The 20,037-nt window shown below is 37.8% G+C and overlaps 1 protein-coding gene across 1 annotated transcript in view; it reads left to right on the top strand.

Moving 5' to 3' along the window:
- WDR49 (WD repeat domain 49) overlaps positions 1-20,037 on the top strand; it is a 143,395-nt gene that overhangs the window by 79,994 nt on the left and 43,364 nt on the right. Inside the window, exons 10-14 of the mRNA XM_034998459.1 lie at positions 930-1,094; positions 4,422-4,537; positions 15,228-15,358; positions 17,467-17,565; positions 19,194-19,358. Coding sequence (XP_034854350.1) covers positions 930-1,094; positions 4,422-4,537; positions 15,228-15,358; positions 17,467-17,565; positions 19,194-19,358 — 676 coding nt within the window. The remainder of the gene's footprint in view (positions 1-929; positions 1,095-4,421; positions 4,538-15,227; positions 15,359-17,466; positions 17,566-19,193; positions 19,359-20,037) is intronic.

Here is a 20,037-nt window from a genome sequence, read left to right as displayed (position 1 = left end):
CATAAAATTTCTCACTGTCGGGCTACTATATATAATCCTATCCCTTCTAGCGTTTGTTTTGTTGCTTTCCTCTTGGAGTATATATGCAGATTTATATTTACCCTTCCTGTGTTCTTTGTTTTTAGTGGCCTATCAATAATTGTGTTTAGCTGTAAAAATATATACAGCACCTTGAGAGAGGAGGAAGAAAGGGACTAATGGCATTGAAAGTGATAGCTCAAGGGCGCCTGGGTGGCTCAGTCATTAAGCATCTGCCTTCGGCTCAGGTCATGATCCCAGGGTCCTGGGATCGAGCCCCACATCGGGCTCCCTGCTCCGCGGGAAGCCTGCTTCTCCCTCTCCCACTCCCCCTGCTTGTGTTCCCTCTCTCGCTGTGTCTCTCTCTGTCAAACAAATAAATAAAAACAAAAATCTTTAAAAAAAAAAAAAAAGAAAGTGATAGCTCTATAGGTTTGTTAAAATTAACTTATTTTCCCATAATGTCTGGTAGTGCTTTCTCTTCTGCATGCTAAAGGGAAGGTGAAATACAGTAAGATGCTTCTTTTCATATAGTAAATAGTGTCAGAACACCGTGACTAATAAAATCAACTTTCTCATCTAAATGCAGTAGATTTTTAAGTTTCTTTTCAGTACGATTCAATTTCAGGATGACCTCTAGACAGCCAGCTGAATGGTGGATAAGGGAAGTAGATTCCTATCTTTGCTGGTAAAGAGAATCATGCCTTCATTACTTCCATTCTGGCTGAAGAATTGAAATGTTATCAGCTTAACAAAAAGAAAGAACATACATCACAAACATGTCTCTAACTATTGTGGGGTGGGGAGGGATCTCAGTCCATGGAAATTCACAGGTTAGGTATTTTTATTGAAATAAAAATGGTGGATTCTGGGGCTATATTTAATTTCTTTACAAGGTTATTTTTTCTTAGGTAATTAGCTCGGATGTGGGGTCTACTGTTTCCTTCTGGATGATAGACACTGGGCAAAAAATCAAACAGTTTACTGGTTGCCATGGCAACGCAGAAATCAGCACTATGGCCCTTGATGCAAATGAGACACGGCTTTTGACTGGCAGCACAGATGGGACCATAAAGGTGAGGATGCAGTGATGCTTTTCTACCCAGATACGAGGGAGCTGAAATACTATGTGAGGAAACATAGCTATAGCTATATTTGTTTTTGCCTTTTTGGCCATGCAAGAGGAAAGATGAGATCAGAAGAGTTAAATAACTCGCAGCATCTAATAACAATCTGTCAGGAAAAAAAAAAAAAGCTTTTGTGGAAAAATGAATAAATGATTTTTCTGAATAAATTATTTAGAATAAAAACACAATTTAGCTTACTTATGTCAGAAAGCCTTTTCCAGTATTCTGGATCGAGGACTACTTTGGGGAATAAGAAGTCCGAATAATTTTCCTATGCTTCAGCTAATATCTCTGGTTTTCTTCTTAGTTTATAAAATGAGAAATCAGGGCAACCAAGAAAACTTTTTAAGATGGCAGGTTCAAATTTGGGGGCAAATGAATATTTTAAAATCAACCCATGTTATAATTTGGACTTTTATGTGAAGGAAAGCGAGACAGTAAAGAAGGATCGTAAGCAGAACAATCATCATCTTATTTATTATCCTAAACTAATGGTATTTAATACTCCACTTTTCTTGTTTTGTAACTATTACCTATTTATTCTGGGAGAAAGGTGCTATTATGCTTTGCAAAAATGATCAAATTTTCATGCAAAGCTTAGATACTTGCTATCTGAAATCATGCCTACCAGAGAATCCTCTCTGCTCCCCTCAGCTCTGAGACTAATGACAGTCTTTGATTGGAGATGGCTTGTGACACTTTAAGGCAACAGAAGGCAGTTTCCCAGAATAAGCTTTGAATGATTCTCAAACTTCTGTCATAACTAGAATCAGAGGGTATTAACGAGGTATGCCTTCCATGGTGGGGTGTATGATGCATGCTGGTAGGCTGCAAGGGAGGGTAATGGAAAGTTCTCTGGATATGTGGGTAGAACATGATGGAAGTTGGAGGCAAGAATTTAGGGGGGTGCCAGGCTGGCCACTGTCAGTGTGAAGGAGGTGCTATGGCAGGTTGCAGTGAAAAATCTCTGGAAATCAACAGAGCTGGGCCTCTGGGAAGATTAAATGGCATGAGGTAAGAACTGGGAGCTTGGGTTTAAGTAATGTAGTTTACAGAACTAGTAAGATGTATGAAGGTGACGGGACAATTCCAACCCCAGTAGTCAAGGTGGAATAAAACAGGAATAACTGGAACTGGAGTTTTAGACAGACTTAGGCAAAAGGAGCAAGTGAGTATCCCACTTATGGTCCTGGGGCATGAGACTGAACTGAGAAATGAGATGAGTAGACTAGGTTCCTTTTACCCCTTTCTTGGAAAGTAACCGGTTATAGAATCCAGAGTAGGGCAGACTTGCAGATGGTTGCTAAAAGCTTGCAGATAGTCCCAGCTAAGGGACTTAGTTGGACCTGGGGACAATCAGATCTTTACAGTACCTATTTGTGGGTATTATTTTAGGTGGGTTTGCTAAGGGCCACGTTTAGAGGAAAATGAAGTGACATGGGTAAAGAGCATGTGCACTCTTCAACATCTCAAGCTTTGCATCGTCGAAGTTAATGTGAATTTAGTAGTATAATCACAGCTTTTGAAGGTATATTTGTCTTTATCATAATAGCACAACAGAATTCTGAAATTTGGCAACCTCTGTGTAAGATGTATAAACCTGGGTTGAGCTGTTCATGTTCTATGAAGAGACAAGAATGAATGACATTTTCTAATCATTTATAATTTAGGATCCAAAACCAGTACCTATGTCATCCAAGATTTAAAAGTATTGCCCTATTTATCATGGTTTCGAGGTATCTGATTTTTAATTGATTAGTGTTTTGAATAATTAATGTAATCATACAATAAAATTTGAAATATCAGAGTTACACAGTGAGAAGAGTTTCTTTCTCACCTCTGCTCACAGCTCCTCCCTTGTAGCTCTACCACTGTTAACTGGTTTCTTGTGCATCCTTCTAGCCAAAGGGCAGCATCTGTTTCTTAAGGGCAGCCTGATAGATATGTTGTTCTGCGTTTTGCATTTTTCTATTGTGGACATTGAGTCATATGAATGCATACAATAATAATAATGTTAGCTAACTTTTATTGCATGCTCACTAAGAACCTGGTACTGTTTTAAGCACTTGACACATACAAACACGCAAATGCACACCCCCCCACATCCCCCCCCATATATATCTATATGCCAATTTTACAGAGGAGGAAACTAAAACCCAAGGAAATAAAGCAAATTGCTTAAGGTTCCATAGCTGGTCCAGTTTTGACTGAGCTTAGAAATATAGAAATGACATATTCTTCTTAATGGTTCCATTGTAAGCTACGGTATAGGTATTCCATATTCTGACTGTTGAGTCCCTTATTAATGAGCAGCTGGGTTGATTCAGGTATTTAGCTTTATAAACTGCTTCAAGAATATAAAAATATTCAAAATATGTCTTTTCACACATGTAAGTGCCTCTGTGAGATGATTTTTCTAGAAGTTGAAAGTCAAGCGAGTCTAGTCAAAGGGTATATGCAATTTAATTTCGATAGTGCCCACTTGCTCTTTGTGGATGATACACCAATGATGTTTCATGGCAGGGCTTAGTTTTAGTGATCTGATGATGTTCTGTTGTAAAGTTCACCCATTGGGCCTGTGTCCTCACCACCTGCCTGAGGAAGTAAACTCAAAGTGCTTGTGTCTCTGTAGGATGGGATCTGGCATCCACTATCAACAGGACATTTTACTGGGAGAAGATGGGAAACCGATCCATAAGGACTGTGTTTCAGGCTCTGTATTAGATGTTTAATCCTCCAAATGTCCCAGAGCAGTAAGTGTCCCGTGTCATAAATGAGGAAACTGAAATTTAGAGACAAACACTTAGAGAAAGAACCAGGGTTTCAACAGACTCCAAAATGTGGCTCTGCATGATTTTATAGTCTTCCCTTTAAAAATGCATACTCATTTAAAGCCTTTATATGAGTGTATATAATTAGGGTATGTCATAATTAAGAAAATCCTCTCGCCATTTAAATTTACCCATTATTTTTGGTTATTCTACTTGTAACCTGATCTATTCTAATAATAGCTGATTTAGGCTATTGAGTAATATAAATGTCTTCTTCATTGAGTAAAATCACACAGTGTAATAGGATTATTACAAACAAAAAATAATGGGTAAATTTAAATGGTGAGAGGATTTTCTTAATTATGGTACACGCTAAGTGAATCAGCTCTTGTCCAGAATATAAACACAAAAGTTTAAAATAATCCTATTACACTGTGATATTTTACTCAGTGAAGAAGGCATTTTCTGTTCTTGTCTCAAAGGTGACTAAGTTTTTCTCTTAAAGGTATGGGACTTCAGTGGATACTGTCACCACATATTAAATGTTGGGAGAGAAGGAGCTGTGGATATTTCACAGATCCTGGTTCTTAAGAAGACGATACTGGTTACAGGCTGGGAGAGGTATGATGTGCTTCGTGCAAAACTGTAGGAAGGCCAAAGGAGAATGTTTGTATTTGAATCAGAATCTAAAAGATAAAAGAACATAGAAATCTTGACTGATTCGGAGTCATTAACTTGTGGGTGAGCTAGGTGAGTGAAACTGGTTGGATTGACTGAATGCTTAGTGACTCAAACGTAAGATCACGTAGCTCAAGCAGCTTTGAGAGAGGTGTTAGAAGGCTTTCTTCTGGCTTTTGGAATCTTTTTCTTAATTTTTCCAGACAGGGTCATAATACCACTTCCTGAGTATTAACTCCAAAAGTTTCCTAAATTTTATAGTCAATAAATTCCTAATATATAAATTATATCCGTTCAGCTATAATGGGAACTCTCATTTCTTCCTCCCTTGTTACTTATTTTAAATTGCAGCAAAGAGGGAAATAGGTCACGGAATTCTGTATTAGCACATCCTTCATATCTGTGCAGACAGGGGTTTTCATGGCCTGCTTACTGTTCTCAAGGAGGAATTCTTCCATTTCATCATAAGGAAAATTAGTTCTCTTTCTTTTTCTCCTGAGAGAACCAAGGGATCATAAACAGGACCTTTTCTATGGCATTGTATAAGCACTAGGAAAATTAAAGTGTGATATTTGCAGAAAATATGTTGTCCATAAATTCAACAGTTCACAAAATATGGCTCTAATAGGTAATTTGCCCAACATTTTTCACTATGGAATTTTGATTTTAATGATTTGAAGCTAGAATCCAAATCAGATTTTATACCTAGAAAATTAGTGGTATATATTTGGGGACTTTTATCGATCTCATGAAAAGCTTTTTCTTCTAATGCAAATGTGCATATGCAGACTAGAAAACATAGTGCTACTTACAGCTTAGTTTTCAGGGGTAGTTTGACTGTAAGGAAAGAAAGTATAATCCAGATGATTCTACTTGATATAAAGAACGAACTGAATAAGCCTCACCTTTGAAAGACAAGGCTTCTTTGCATCCTAGGAACAATCATGACTCAACAGACTATGGACTAAGTATTTCTATAATCAGGTTGTGGAAATAAGTCAGTTTAATTCTCAAATATTATGGCATGGTAGATGTGAAGTATACAGCTGATCCAACTTAAATTTTGAACATAACAAAAAAGAATTTTAAGAATTCATCAGTGTAAGTCAAAAGTTTGGAGATACTGTTTTCTTAATTATATTTTTAAGATATCCATAGTTAGAAATTAGCATTAAAAGTAAGGTTTTCTTGATTGTGCAGGTCAGTTTTAAAAGATTAGATGGGTAGAGTCCTTTAGAAGTGGTTTAGAGGGACACCTGGGGCACCTGGCTGGCTCAGTCCATAGAGTGCGTGGCTCTTGATATCTGGGTAGTGAGTTCAAGCCCCACATTAGGCATAGAGTAGAAAGAAGGGAGGGAGGGTGGGAGGGTGGAAGGAAGGAAACACCTGATGTTCTGCTCTCTCTGGATGGGTGGTAACTTTCTATAATCTTGGAGAGGGAGCTTTGTGGAGACTGAAATGAGAGAAGGAACAGTTACTACTCCTTCCATCTTTCCCCATCTTTTCCATCTTCCACAAGGTTGTCAGGATTTTCATCCCTAGTTGGAACTGAATGTTGAAGGAATGCATTCTCAATTGTATTATTTCACTTTTATATTGGTAGATTTAAAAAGTTTATTTTTGGGGTGCCTGGGTGGTTCAGTTGGTTAAGCCTCTGACTTTGGCTCGGGTCATGATCTCAGGGTCCTGGGATCCAGCCCCGGCATCTGGGAGTCTGCTTGTCCCTCTCCCTCTGCCCCTCCCCCCGCTCATGTGCTTGCTCTCTCTCTCTCTCTCTCTCTCAAATAAATAAATAAATTAAGTCTTTAAAAAAATTATATTTCCTAAGTCAAAGCCCTTATGTTAGGACAGATTTTACCAGAATTTGGCAGGGTCCTTTATACCAGGAGGCATTTAACAAAGTAGCAAGAGGACTGGTTGACTGGTTATAGCAGGGGAAGGATGGTCCATTAAGCCAATTCCTTAAGAGTTTAGTGATTAGAGAAGAAATAACTGGAAAATTGACAGCTTATTAAGCTTTCTTTAAAACCTAGAGGGAGGTTGTTTAAGTTAAGCTGTCACTTTAACTTCAGGCTCTACCTAAATAAAGAGATTGGTTTGATAATTTTGCCCAGGATAAGAGAGGTAGTACATTTATTGAATGAGGTACCTAAATATGCATCTGATTTATTTTATTTATAGTGCTTTGTAACATTAGGCCCTTTACATACATTATCTAACTTAATCCTTAGCTTCATTTGAAAGGTAGGCAATATTTTGTAGATATCTCAATCTTTATCATCAGCTCTTATCTCTCTAAGCTCACTTATCCATTTGCTTTCCGGACACGTCTGCCTGCAATCTCAAATCCAACATATTTTAAACTGAATTTATTATTTGTTCCCTCCTCAAAACCCACTTTTTTCCTCCTAGCTTCAGAGCTTTGGTTAACATCCAGAGACCTGAATATCCACCTTGGTTCTTCCTTCTCCCTCAACGTCACAACCAAGTAGTGTTACCTATCTTATGTTCTAAATATTTCTCAAACATGTTCCTATTACTACTACAACTATATCATTCAGAGCATCATTTCTACCTGGATGAATGCCACAGCCTTCTAATTGGTCCTTTTCTCTAGTAATGCCTCCATTTTACTTCTTGAATAGATTCTACACATTTTAGCTATAATAATTTCTACAATGCATTCTATCTATGTCACTTCCTTGTTTCACACCTTTCAGAGTGTCTATAAAATACTTTGAAGCTTGCTCTGGCCTGGACCTATTCTTACTATCATTCTTACTCATTCTTGGGTATGTTCTAGTAATTTCTACACCCAATGTGGGGCTCGAACCCATGATCCCAAGATGCAGAGTTGCACACTCTTCTGACTGAGACTGGTGCCCACTTGGGTACTTTCCAAACTCAAATATAGGAACCTGCTTTTGGGGCATTCCCATGTAAACCATACCCCCTTGCTTTTATTTTCTCCCCTTTTCTAGAAATTCCTCTCTAAACATTGTTCATGTGGCAACATTTATTCCTGTTTCAGGTCTTGTTCATTCATCTTCTCCACCAGGACATCTCTCTTTACTCCCAGGGTGGAAATAAGCCCCCTATTTGTCTTTGTGCTGTCTAGCCTCCTGTACTTTATTTAACGTAGAACTAGATTTTAGCATTTAATGTGTGCGTGTGTGTGTGTGTGTGTGTGTGTAGTATCTGTTTCTTAGTGAATGCTCAATGATATTTGTTGAATGATTTAATTAATGTTTATTAAATAACAGGAAATCTGAAAATTAGATTAATTACTCATGATCCCACTCTGAATAAGGAGCAAGCAGGATAGTTATTCAAAACTATTCTCTTTTCACAATAAACCAGGAATCTAAGTATTACCAGTCCTCTTTCACAAAGGAGAAGATGCGGCTTGAGAAAATGGGTAGCCTGGCCAACATTACAAAGCTAGTAGGCAGCTGATTTAGAATTCCCGTGCCAAAGTCCACGCTCTTTCTACCACTCCTGAGTTACAAATGGAGTCATTAAGTCATGGGAGAGCAACTATATTCTCTTAAACAAGTAATCTGATTGAGTAGGTTGGTTATGTCAATCAAAGCTAGGAAATCAGTTTTGTGTGTTTGAAGAAACACATAAAAAACACGTTTTATCAATGAGTACTGGGTGTTATATGCAACTGATGAAACACTAAATTCTACCTCTGAAACTAATAATACACTATATGTTAACTAAGTTGAATTTAAATACATTTAAAAAAAAACATGTTTTAAATTAAAATTAAATTAAAAAAAAACTAACACCTCAAAGTTTTAGCTTACTATTATTTTTCCTTTTTCCTTCCCACCAATATTTTTAAACTGCACCTAGGTAGAAAGCACTGAGTTAGGAACTATGTTGGACTGAATGTGAAGAAGCATGATTCTTGCTCTCATGGGCATCATATTCTAATTGGGGAGTCAACTTACACAAGGCAGGATATGATAAATGCCACTGTGAAATGGTGCTAAGCAAAACCCGAATTGGAAAGCCCAGGTTGGTTTCTAGAAATGCATTCATTAATATCTAAATAATATGTCAAATCTATTAAAAAGAAGAAGCCCCAAATTCAGAACTTCTAGATACATGCTTCTTACCATTTTAAGCAAAATATATTTAGAGAAAAAATTGTGAATTAACATTAACTTAGGGCCAACTAAGTAATGCCTGGTCATATTTACATCAGTAAAATTAAATGAATAGATGATCAGTTAACTTTGCATTTGCATGTAATATGTATAGTTCTGGTAAAATCAAATAAATAATCATAATAGTTTAAGATTTTATCCTGACCTAAAATTCTATGATTCTATACTTTATAAAAATAGACTCAGGCTTTTAGTTTCTCCCACTGTATTTCTTTCCTTTCTGTTAAAAGAAAAACCTCTATTTATGAAGATTTCATCTCTGTAAAATAGCTAGACTTATACAAATATAAAAAAGAGAATCATTTGTATAAGTTCAAGTAATTCTGAAAATATTATTGATTACATCTTTCACAAAGCTCTGTAAAAGTAGGTGCTCAATAAATAGGTGTTGATATAACTTGATTTCTAAAAGTATTTTTTAAGTGAAATTAGATTAGGGATTTGAAGTTCCTCAACAATAAAACTTATCTATCACAAGATATTAAATTCTTAATAATTGCTTTACTAAGGTACTATAATTCTATGTGACTCAACTGGTTTCTATTATTAGGATGAGATGCAGAATGAACATTTCCAAAGTGTAACTTACTCTGAATAACCATGTTGGAAGTCAGGAGGGGGCAGGTATGTTGGAAATTCACAAATAACCCTCAAACCTAATTTCGTGATGGCTTTGTTATCCAAAATTTGACTCCCAAGAATTTTAGGAAAAAGAATAAAAATGAACTGATTTATATTGAACTCATTCTCTGCCTTTGAGATACCTCTTTTAAGCCTAAAAAGCACAATGGACTGAACAAGGACAGATTCTTAGGATAATTGGACTAACAACACATGAACAATTAGCCTCTGAGGGAACAAATAGTTGATTGTGTTCTTTTGTTCTCTCCATGACAATTACTACCTGATGAGTTTTGGTAAATTTATTTTCCCTGCTCATTCATCCTAAAAAAGGTTGTTTTTTAAACATTTTTTTCTTTTTTTGTACTTGACAGGTGAACTAATTTTGTTCTCACAGAATCGGTCATTATATCTACATTCTGAATGAGAGATCTGATCATCTTCACAGACGACACAGTGACTCAGGATCTCTGGTGGGAGGTGTGGAATGGAACTAGTAAACTCCTTCAATGTCAAAAGAACAAATCTTTCAGACTCCTAAAATGCCTTAAAATGCTCAATCTGCACTTCAATTTAACTCTTGGCAAAAGTACAAATTTAAAGTTATCTTTGAAATGGCCAAAGTGAGGAATACAGTGTGGATTCTTAAGGTATTTTAAGGATAACTGTCATTTCAGTTGAAAGTTTCAGGTTAGGTTTTAAGGGAAAGGTGGCAGCTAATTAGTTTCTCAACATTTTGACACACAAGGTCAAGTATCAGAAGGGATAGTTTTTATACCATCTTAGGAAAAGCATTTTGTGCCTTTGACTCATATTACCTAACTACATCTAGTTAATATGGGTATCTTGGCAAAAAGACATTTGACATTGAATTTTGACTGAGAGATAATAGAAGAGATATAGGATTGACCTCTTCCCTCTCACTCCCACCCCACTCTCTCCATCCCCAAAGGGTAATCTCCTCAACCAAACTTAATATTCAGTAAAGAAAAAATTAAAAATAAATACATGTAAAGCTCTTATGAGATTCATGGCAAATTCAGAACTGCAAAGTACCTTATTTATAGTATCTTATCTTGCTAAGCCTCATATTAATATTATTAAAAGAATATTAGTATTAAAATTATTGATTTTTTTAAAGAAAGAATACCTCATACATCAATATATTAAAATATTCCACAAATATTTATTAAATGCCTATTATGTGCTAGGTACTATTCTATGCATTGCTGATACAGAAAGGAAATGAACAAAGCCCCTGCTCTCCTAGAGCTTATTTTTGGTAGGGGAGACATTATATAAACAGACAAGTAAATATAGACCACAATATCATCTAGTGGTAAGTATAATAAGGAGAAATGATGTAGAGTGAGGGATGAGCGTCTCAAGGGGGAGTGTGTTTACTTTATTTTACCTTTTAATTTAAATCAAGTTTTATTCTGATTGAAAAATCCAAGTAAGTAATACTGCTCCCCACCTCAAATTTTCTTTTCTTTTATTTATTCAAGTATATTTAACATTACTCAGGGCTCCTCATGATAAATGTATTCTTTTTTTTTTTTTTTTTTACATTTTTTGTTATGTTATGTTAATCACCATACATTAGTTTTTGATGTAGTGTTCCATGATTCATTGTTGGCGTATAACACCCAGTGCTCCATTCAGTACATGCCCTCTTTAATACCCATCACCAGGCTAACCCATCCCCCCACCCTCCTCCCCTCTAGAACCCTCAGTTGGTTTCTCAGAGTCCATAGTCTCTCATGGCTCGTCTCCCCTTCCGATTCCCCCCCCCTTCATTTTTCCCTTCCTACTATCTTCTTTTTTTTTTTTAACATATAATGTATTATTTGTTTCTCTTAATCCCCTTCACCTATTTTGACCATCCCCTCACCGATTTCCCTTTTAGCAAGTACTAGTTTGTTTTCTATATTTAAGAGCCTTTTTGGGGTTTTTGTCTTTTTTTTCTTTGTTCATTTATTTTGTTTCTTAACTTCCACATATGAGTGAAGTCATATGGTATTTGTTTTTCTCCAACTGACTTATTTCACTTAGCATTATACCCTCCAGATCCATCCATGTTGTTGCAAATGACAAGATTTTATTCTTTTTTCATTCTTTATTCATTCTCTTTTTATTCATGTGTATATATACATATATATGCATATCTTATGCATCTTATATATCTTATACGTGTGTGTGTGTGTATCTTTTTTATCCACATCTTCTTTATCCATTCACTCATGGATGGACACTTGTGATGCTTCCATATTTTGGCTATTGTAAATAATGCTGCAATAAACATAGGGGTGAATATATCTTTTTGAGTTAGTGTTTTCATTTTCTTGGATAAATATCCAGGAGTGGAATTACTAGATCATATGGCAATTCTATTTTTAATTTTTTGAAGAACCTCCATACTGGTTTCCACAGTGGCTGCACCAATTTACATTCTTACCAACAGTGCATGGGTATTCTTTTTTCTTTACGTCCTCTCCAATACTTGTTATTTCTTGTGTTTTTAGCCATTCTGACAAGTGTGAGGTGTTGTATGACTGTAGTTGTTGTTGTTGTTGTTGTTTTTTAAACTAGGCTCCACACCCAGTGTGGAGCCCAACACGGGGCTTAAACTTACAACCCTGAGATCAAGACCTGAGCTGAGATCAAGAGTTAGACGCTCAACCAGCTGAACCATCCAGTGGTTTGGATTTACATTTCCTTGATGATTAGTGATATTAGACGTCTTTCTAGGTGTCTGTTGTCTTCTTTGGACAAATGTCTATTAATACCCTCTGTCCATTTTTTAATTGAATTATTTGGGGTTTTTTTTGGTGTTGAGTTGTATAAATTCTTTATACATTTTGGATATTAACCCTCAAGGGAGAGCCTTTATATAGGGTAGTCACAGAAGCTCAGTTAAGGAGGTGACATTTGGACAGAGAATTTTTCATTTATTTGACAAATATTTATTGAATACCCACTATAAGCAGATCACAGTGCTTATAATGGGTTATTGTTATTATGTTATTGTTATTATGAGATTACAGACTAAGACAAGATCCTTGGTTTCTAAGAATTTATAATCTAGCAGAGGAGTGTGGCTACATAAATTTATTAAATGTTATAATAAAATGAAAACAGTGTGATAGATGAGAAGAAGGAAATATTTCTTTCAATTCTAGTTATTAGGGAAGTCTACCAGAACAAGATGGACCTTAGAGAATGGGTGTATGGATAGATAGACGTGGGACTGTATGCAAAGGAAATCCAGAGAGGGATGGACGAGCACATCATGAGTGAAAATAAAGCAGCTAGAAATGTGAAGGGTGCTTAGGGAACAATAAAGGTATCATTGTGTTGAACAAGAAAGGGTACTTTGGACACGTAGCCTCTGAATACCTCTAGCAGTTCAAAACCAGCTCCTATAAGCAAGAAACTTATTTGAAGCCTTGGATTCTACCTTTTAAGTCCAGGTGAATTTTGCATTCTATTACATAAATTCATTTATCCTATTTTAAAATAAAAATATTGTCCCCAAACTCTTTAAATAAAATTAACACTTAGGAAAGTGAACCATATTTACCCTATGGCTTCCAGTTGCTCTGTCAAATATTTAGCTGGGAATTCATATTTTACTTTGAATATCAAGGGTAGAACAATAAAGAGAACTAATTTTTAAAAAGTAGATTGGACCCAAATAGTATTGGGTCTTGAATAATAGGCCCACACATTTAAAATGTGTCATGTAGAGAATGGAAAACTACAGATGTTTTTTATTTTATTTTATTTTTTTTTTAAAGATTTTATTTATTTGACAGAGAGAGACAGCCGGAGAGGGAACACAAGCAGGGGGAGTGGGAGAGGGAGAAGCAGGCTTCCCGCAGAGCAGGGAGCCCGATGTGGGGCTCGATCCCAGGACCCTGGGATTATGACCTGAGCCAAAGGCAGACGCTTAATGACTGAGCCACCCAGGTGCCCCTAATAAATGTTTTTTAATGAGGCATTAGCCTTATATTTGTCTAGGCTGTTTCCTCTGCCTAGAGTGCCTTCTTCCAAATCCTACTCATCTGCTATGGTCCATTCAAATATGACCCCTCATTCAGCCTTCTGTGATTTCTATAGCTGGGCTTCTTTGGCATTTGGTCAGTACTTCCTTGACTTTTACCACATTTCACTTTTTATTTCAGTCATTTTATGCTCAAGGCTCTATCCCCTGCGGCACCTGAATATGGACTTCCATGTGGAAACAAAAAAAATGCTTGTAAAATGAATATAGATGAAAAACCCCCAAATGGAATGATTACTCTAGTGGCAGGATAAAAAATGTACTAGAGATGGGTAGACTAAAGGCAATGCATTGGTTAAGAGGCTGTTATAATTATTCAACGATGAGGTAGTGAGCACCGAAGTAGGAAGCTGTCATTGGCTGTTTAAAATATAAAGGAAGGAATGAATACGGCAACATATAGCAGAGGAGGAATCTAAGTATTTGATGTGACCGAGGAAGAGAAACACACAGGTAGCTGGACTGCTGGTCTGGTAACCAAATTAGGGAATTGAAAACTGAGGCCTGGTGTGGACGGAAAATGAAAACTTCAGATTTTTTGATATGCTGCTGATGGGAACATTATATAGAATTGTCACCTGGCAAGTGGGAACTTCTCAACACTGGGGAAAGTTATGAATGTAGGTAAATTTAAGAACCATTTTCATACAAGCAAGATTGCAAATTGTAGTGGTAGATAGAATCCCTGAATGAGCCCACTTGAGTAGAGAGAAAGGAATAGAGGAATGACAGTAAGGAATGTCTATATTGAAAGAAGGGAAGAAAAAAGGGAAGAGAAAATAGAGAATAGGGAATGAAAGATCAGGGAGGCAGGAAAAGAAGCAGTATGTACTAGAAAGAAAAGAATTTTCAGGAGCAAAAAGCCACATCCTTCGGAGAGTGAGGAGTTACAGTGATGGAGCAATTTGGAGACCCTTGGGGTGGTGGGAATAGAAGCAAGATTTCGGGTCGGTGAAGTGAGGGTGAGGGTGAAGACACCAAGCCTGTGGTTACTAATGCTCATTTGAGATGTGTATGCCTCTAGCAGGAGAGAGAGGCTTAGTATAGTCTGGTGGCCAGAACTTAAATCATCAAGTAGAAACAAGGTGGTATTCTTGGTGCCCCACAATCATGCTCCTCCCTTCCTTACCAGGCCCCAGGCATTTCATTTCCTGCCCATCCTGGCCCTATCAAATTCACAGCAGTGCCCCAAGATACTGGTCTTTTTAAAACTATTATTTCTGCTCAAAATGTGTCTGTCCAGAGTCCTGTTCCTTTGGAGTGGCATTTTCCAAGTGTGTTTCACAAATGATAGCTCTTCGAGATGCTATCTGACCTGGGACTCTGAGGTCAGGTAAGTCTGGAAAATGCCACAGGGAATGTTAACATGGGAACTGTTCTGGAATCTCTCATGAAAAGAAACCTTACTAAGTTTGTTTAAACTACCAAATATTATTTCTTCACAGACTCATCTCCTTTTTTACTTTTACTGTCAAAAACTCTTAGTGGTTCTATGGTTCCTGTACGGGGAAACTTTGCTTTGGAGTCTTGGTGATGGATAATTAATCTGATAAGTGCATACATGTTTGGTGTTGATGGCTGTGAAAGGATAATTAACTTTCTAGTATTAAATATTCACAATGTGCCAGGGAATTCAAAGAGGAAATAATAATAATAAAAAAAAAGTTTAGTGTGGGAGGTTCAGGATTATGGATGCCAAGTGGGTGCTGGTGACTCAAGATCTATATCAAGTTTGGATCCACAGCTAATTTGACTTCCTTTTTACTAGGGCTATTACGGTGTTTCGACTACAGAACTTCAATCACTTCTTCGTCCAGCCTGAAAAATGGAAAGGAGGAATACAGCACCATGATGATATCTTGTGCGCTGCATTTTCACCTCCACAAACTCTTGTTACAGGTTAATTGAACCTTCGCTGGACAATCAGTGGTGAACGTTTGGTTTCTTTTGGCTCAGTCACTTTTAAAAAGCCTTTTCTGAGCAGCAGAATGAACAGATTTCTTGAAGAATCAGCCTTTGCACTGCGAGCTACTCTTGGTCTTTACTTCCCAGGGTAGCACGTTAGTGGTTAGGGCTGTCAGCCCTGGAGCAAGGCCACCTGGCTTCAGATCCTGGTGCCACCACTGTCCAGTGCATTATAGTGAACAAGTTATTGGAACTGTCCATCATGACTTTCTCTGGCTAATAAGAATATATCAATATCTTGGCTTATGGTGAAGATTGAGTAAGATAATCCATGTAAGGGCTTAATATAGTGCTTGCCACTCAGTAAGCTTATCAGTAAATGTTAGCTTTTATTTTTACTGTCTTTTTTTCCCAGAAAGAGCGTTAGGGATGATGGGAACAAATCATACTTCTGTGGCACTCAGATGTTTCATAATGGGAACATACTAACCCTTTGGCACAATTCAGTCTAAGTAATTTTGGTTAAAGACTGGCCTCACCAAATGCCTACCAATTCACGCCCTTGAAGGATGCATGGGCATGCTTTGATGTGACATATGAAAGAGGATCAGAAATTGTTATATTATTTCTGGCCAAAGAAAACAATTTATAAAGATAGATTGCACCATGAAATTAGAGAGTCCATATTTTGACAGCCAAAGTTTTTGTTTGTTTGTTTGTTTGTTTGTTTATAGAACTCAAAATGTCCTCAATTAAGAGGAATTAAAACTTACAGGAAAAGAGCCAGGGTATCTGTGAAGTGTTACAATAAGCAGTTTACAGCTCTGTGTACACTTCCACTTCCATTGTCTTCAGGAATTACCTGATTACTTTCCAGTAGGGCCAACTCTGCAGTTGAATTTGCTTTATAGCTGCTGAAAGTCCACCCTTGCAGGGAGTATCACATACTGAAATGTGCTGGAGACAAACTATAAGGCTGCATCTTTGTTACTGCAAAAGTGTCATCAGTTACCTTTGTAACTGGTAGATAGATGATTTCTTCATTGACTCTCCTCCCACCAGTCATATGTGAAAATGTTTGATCAGGCACTTTATAACTTAAGCATTTCAAAATCACAGGGGCAGATGGCTACTCCCATGTACAGCTAATCCATGCAAATCCATCATTCTTGGCCAATTTTTGAGTTACACAGGTTGCTCTTTCCAGAACAATATGGAGTTTAGTATGGATTCCTCTCTTCTTTCTCAAAATCTCAAGAAAATTTCCGTGTGTACATCCCACTCAAACTCAGTTCTTCCCTTCTGCTCTTCACTCGACACTGACACTCTGCTCAATGGGGAGCTCTCCTCACCTCGCTGGAGAGGGCATGCATTGCTCTGCTCCTCCCCAGGACAGGCTTGGTTAGACTGAGTCTCACTATTTGGGCTTTTCTGTATTCTCTGTGATGAGCAGTAGGGAAGGACTTTCTATAGGGAAAATTTTAGAATTGGAGAAAGCATTATACAATAAAGAATACAGGAGGGAGGGAACGAAAAGAACACACACACACACAAGACTAGACATGGGAAGCACAAACAAAGAAGGATTTGATTTGCTTGCCCTCAATAATAAAAAAAAGTATAATTATAATGAACATTTTTTTCAGTTCTTACAATATGCTAGGCACCACGCTAAGTACTTTTCATTCTTCACAACAACGCTATGAAAGAAATACAATTTTAATCCAGTTTTATAGATGAGGAAACTCTGGCCTCAGGTAGTTAAATAACTTAACCACGTTTACACAGCCAGTAGGTGGCAGAGCTGGGAATCAAACTCAAGTTGTTCAGTCGCAAAGCCCTTATTCTGAATGCCTTATTACTATAAAAGAAAAAGATATGACAGTTATTTCTATCACATTGAATACACAGGAACGCGATGAGGATTGTAAGTTCTAAAGCTTGATAAAAATACCAGTTATTATTATTCATGTTTCCAAAAATGCAGAGAGTACCTACTATGTGCCAGATTCCATGTAAGGTATTCACGAATAGTGACTCCTTCTCCCATTGCTGTTGCTCATGTTTTCCAACTTTCTGGCAATTTATCCTGGCTCATGTAGGGAGTTACGATGGAGAAATCGTTCTGTGGAATAACAGCACAGAAAAGGCTCACTACGTCCTCCACCCTGATTATCAGAGGCTGCTAAAATCAAAATCAGGTGAGTGCAAGTTTGAAACTAAAATAATGTGGCTGAGTCAAGCCACGGTAGGCTTTGTTGTTTATTCATGTACCCGATGCAGCTTGCTCCTAAATTATAGATGATTGGCTATAAGCGCCAGGGATTAGTGAGACCGTTGTCTTATCAAAGTGACTAAAGAGAACCCTGAGATTTACTTGGCTTAGCAAATTCTCCATGGCATGCTGTTGCTTGTCTTTATGCCACATCAGCTTTTCTGAATTACTGACAACAGGGAGCAGGCCTATCATTTCCATCTAGTTTAGTTTTTGCCAATAAACCTCACCAAATTGCCTTTGAATGAACCTTGGTACCCCTTGGTAGGAAGATAGGAGCTCGTGGTCACTTGATAGGCTGCTCAGGCTCAGTCTAGAGCTTGTATTAAATATTACGCCACCTGGAAATCTTAAATTATTTCTTGCTTTAGAAACCTGTGAGGAGCATGAGATAGGAGTATATTGTATTTTATGGGGGTTTAGCCGAGCACATGAGTATTTTATACTTAAGCAAAATGCCTTGACAATTGCCTTTCACATTTTATTTCAGTTTCCTTAGATACTGAAGATTTTTCCTTAGGATTATTTATTTAGGTAATGAATATCATTCTTCATGGCCCAGTGAGGTTCTGTTGTTTCAATTGGATAAACTCACAGAGCTGAATTGGACCGTAGCAAAGGACAGGTCATCCGACACAGCTTTTTTTGTGTGCAAGTTAAAGGAGTAATTTGTTAAGAGTAAGCCCTTAGAGATTTAGGGCTTACTTGTCTGCAGGCACAAAGGTCTGGCCTGCTGTATGTATAAAGAGTTGGCCATTAGGGTTCATTTGAACCCTCCATGGAGAGGGTGGGATTCTGCCTCTTCCTTTATATTGGCCTTCAGGAGAGTGACATCTTGCTCTTACAGCAAGCCCAACTGTGGCTATGATTAAAACCACAGAGAGGTAGAAAAGCGGATAATAGCAAACTTCTGAAAGATAGGAGAGGCATTGCTAGAGATGTCTTGCTTTGAGATTTTGAAGGTCCCACCCAGTGTAGATTTTTCATAACTATGTGCAGACTATTCATAGATTCTGAGTATTCCCAGTTCTTCTTAGTGTGGTCGGGGGATGATGTCACAAGATAACTGAAGTGCCCCTAGGAGTGTCCTCTCCCGAGTAACTCGCTAGCAAATAATATTGCTGCTAAAAATGATCATTTAAATATATTTAAATAGCCATTATAGCTCATGTTCCTTATATTATTTGCAAGATTAATATGAATGATTAATAACCTGAAAATGTCATGGTATTAGAATCACATTTTGTCTTGAACATAGCAGGATTTCTAAGACATTAACACTGACAACAAAATGAAGTCCCTACTAATTCATATCAAGGTAAAACATAGTGTGTATGTAATATGCAAAGCAAAAATGGAATCAAACAATCCTTCAAGTTGGCGTTGAAGCAGTGAATAGCAGAAGGTCCGATGATGTTGACTGGAAGCCTGATGTCAGACTTGATGGAGTCACCAGAGACGGTGATGGAGGCGGGCCTGTTGTTTTTCATAAGCACTCAATTGAAAAGCAGATGTTTCTCCTCGTTAAGACGCCTAGCTTTGTGTCCATCACAGATACAGAGCCTCAAAAGCTTCCGAGTGCTGGGAGGAGCCGCTCCCCCCACCCCGGCCCAAACCAGGCTGCCCTGGGAGCCCACTCCTTGGAGACCCACACCGAGGGCAATGAGGCTGTTGTGGGGCTCTGCTTCCTTGAGGCAAGAAAAACCACCGCAGAGACAGGTACAATATACATTTCCATTTTGACTGTAGATCGATATATTTGTAAAACGTTGGGAAAGGAGCAAGGAAGACAGTTTAATCTGTTCCTTTGTAGGTCTTGTACAGCTTGACTTGGTGTAACTAACAGTCAGTGCTGGGTCACGGGAGGCCACGGGCCACACACAGCAAGCGAGGTCAGGGATCAGGCGGGAGGTCCAGGAGCAGGTGCCAGACTCGACCCCAGCAGCGACTCACACAGTGCCGCACAGGTTAGGATCCGAGTGGAAAAAACTCTGGCAAACTATTTGCTGTGGGTGATGATCAGAATTGGTGCACCAGCTGTGGTATAAAGAGGTTCGGTAGGGTAGGGGGCACAGCAAGAAAGAGGCGCCAAATATATGCGCCAAGGCTTAGGACTACATGCGCCAGAAGGGTGGAGTCTGACTGTGCACCGAGTCTCAAATGGGCTGGGAGAAAATAGTGAGAAACTTAGAGATTGGACCAATAGCAAAATTTAAAATAACTACTGATTACAGATCAAGAGAGCTGCTTGCTTTTTTCTTAATTTCATTTCCCTCCCTCTTTCTTTCTTGCTTGCTTTCTTGCTTTCTTTCCCTTCCTTTCTTCCCTCTCCCTTTCTTTCTTTCTTTCTGTTTCTTTCTTTCTTTCTTTCTTTCTTTCTTTCTTTCTTTCTTTCTTT

Source organism: Mirounga leonina, unplaced genomic scaffold, assembly GCF_011800145.1.
Source record: "Mirounga leonina isolate KUSES-001 unplaced genomic scaffold, KU_Mleo_1.0 Mir_115, whole genome shotgun sequence".
Classification (NCBI taxonomy): domain Eukaryota; kingdom Metazoa; phylum Chordata; class Mammalia; order Carnivora; family Phocidae; genus Mirounga; species Mirounga leonina.
The sequence above is the reverse complement of the archived record's forward strand: the minus strand, read 5'-3'. Positions and strand labels throughout refer to the sequence as shown.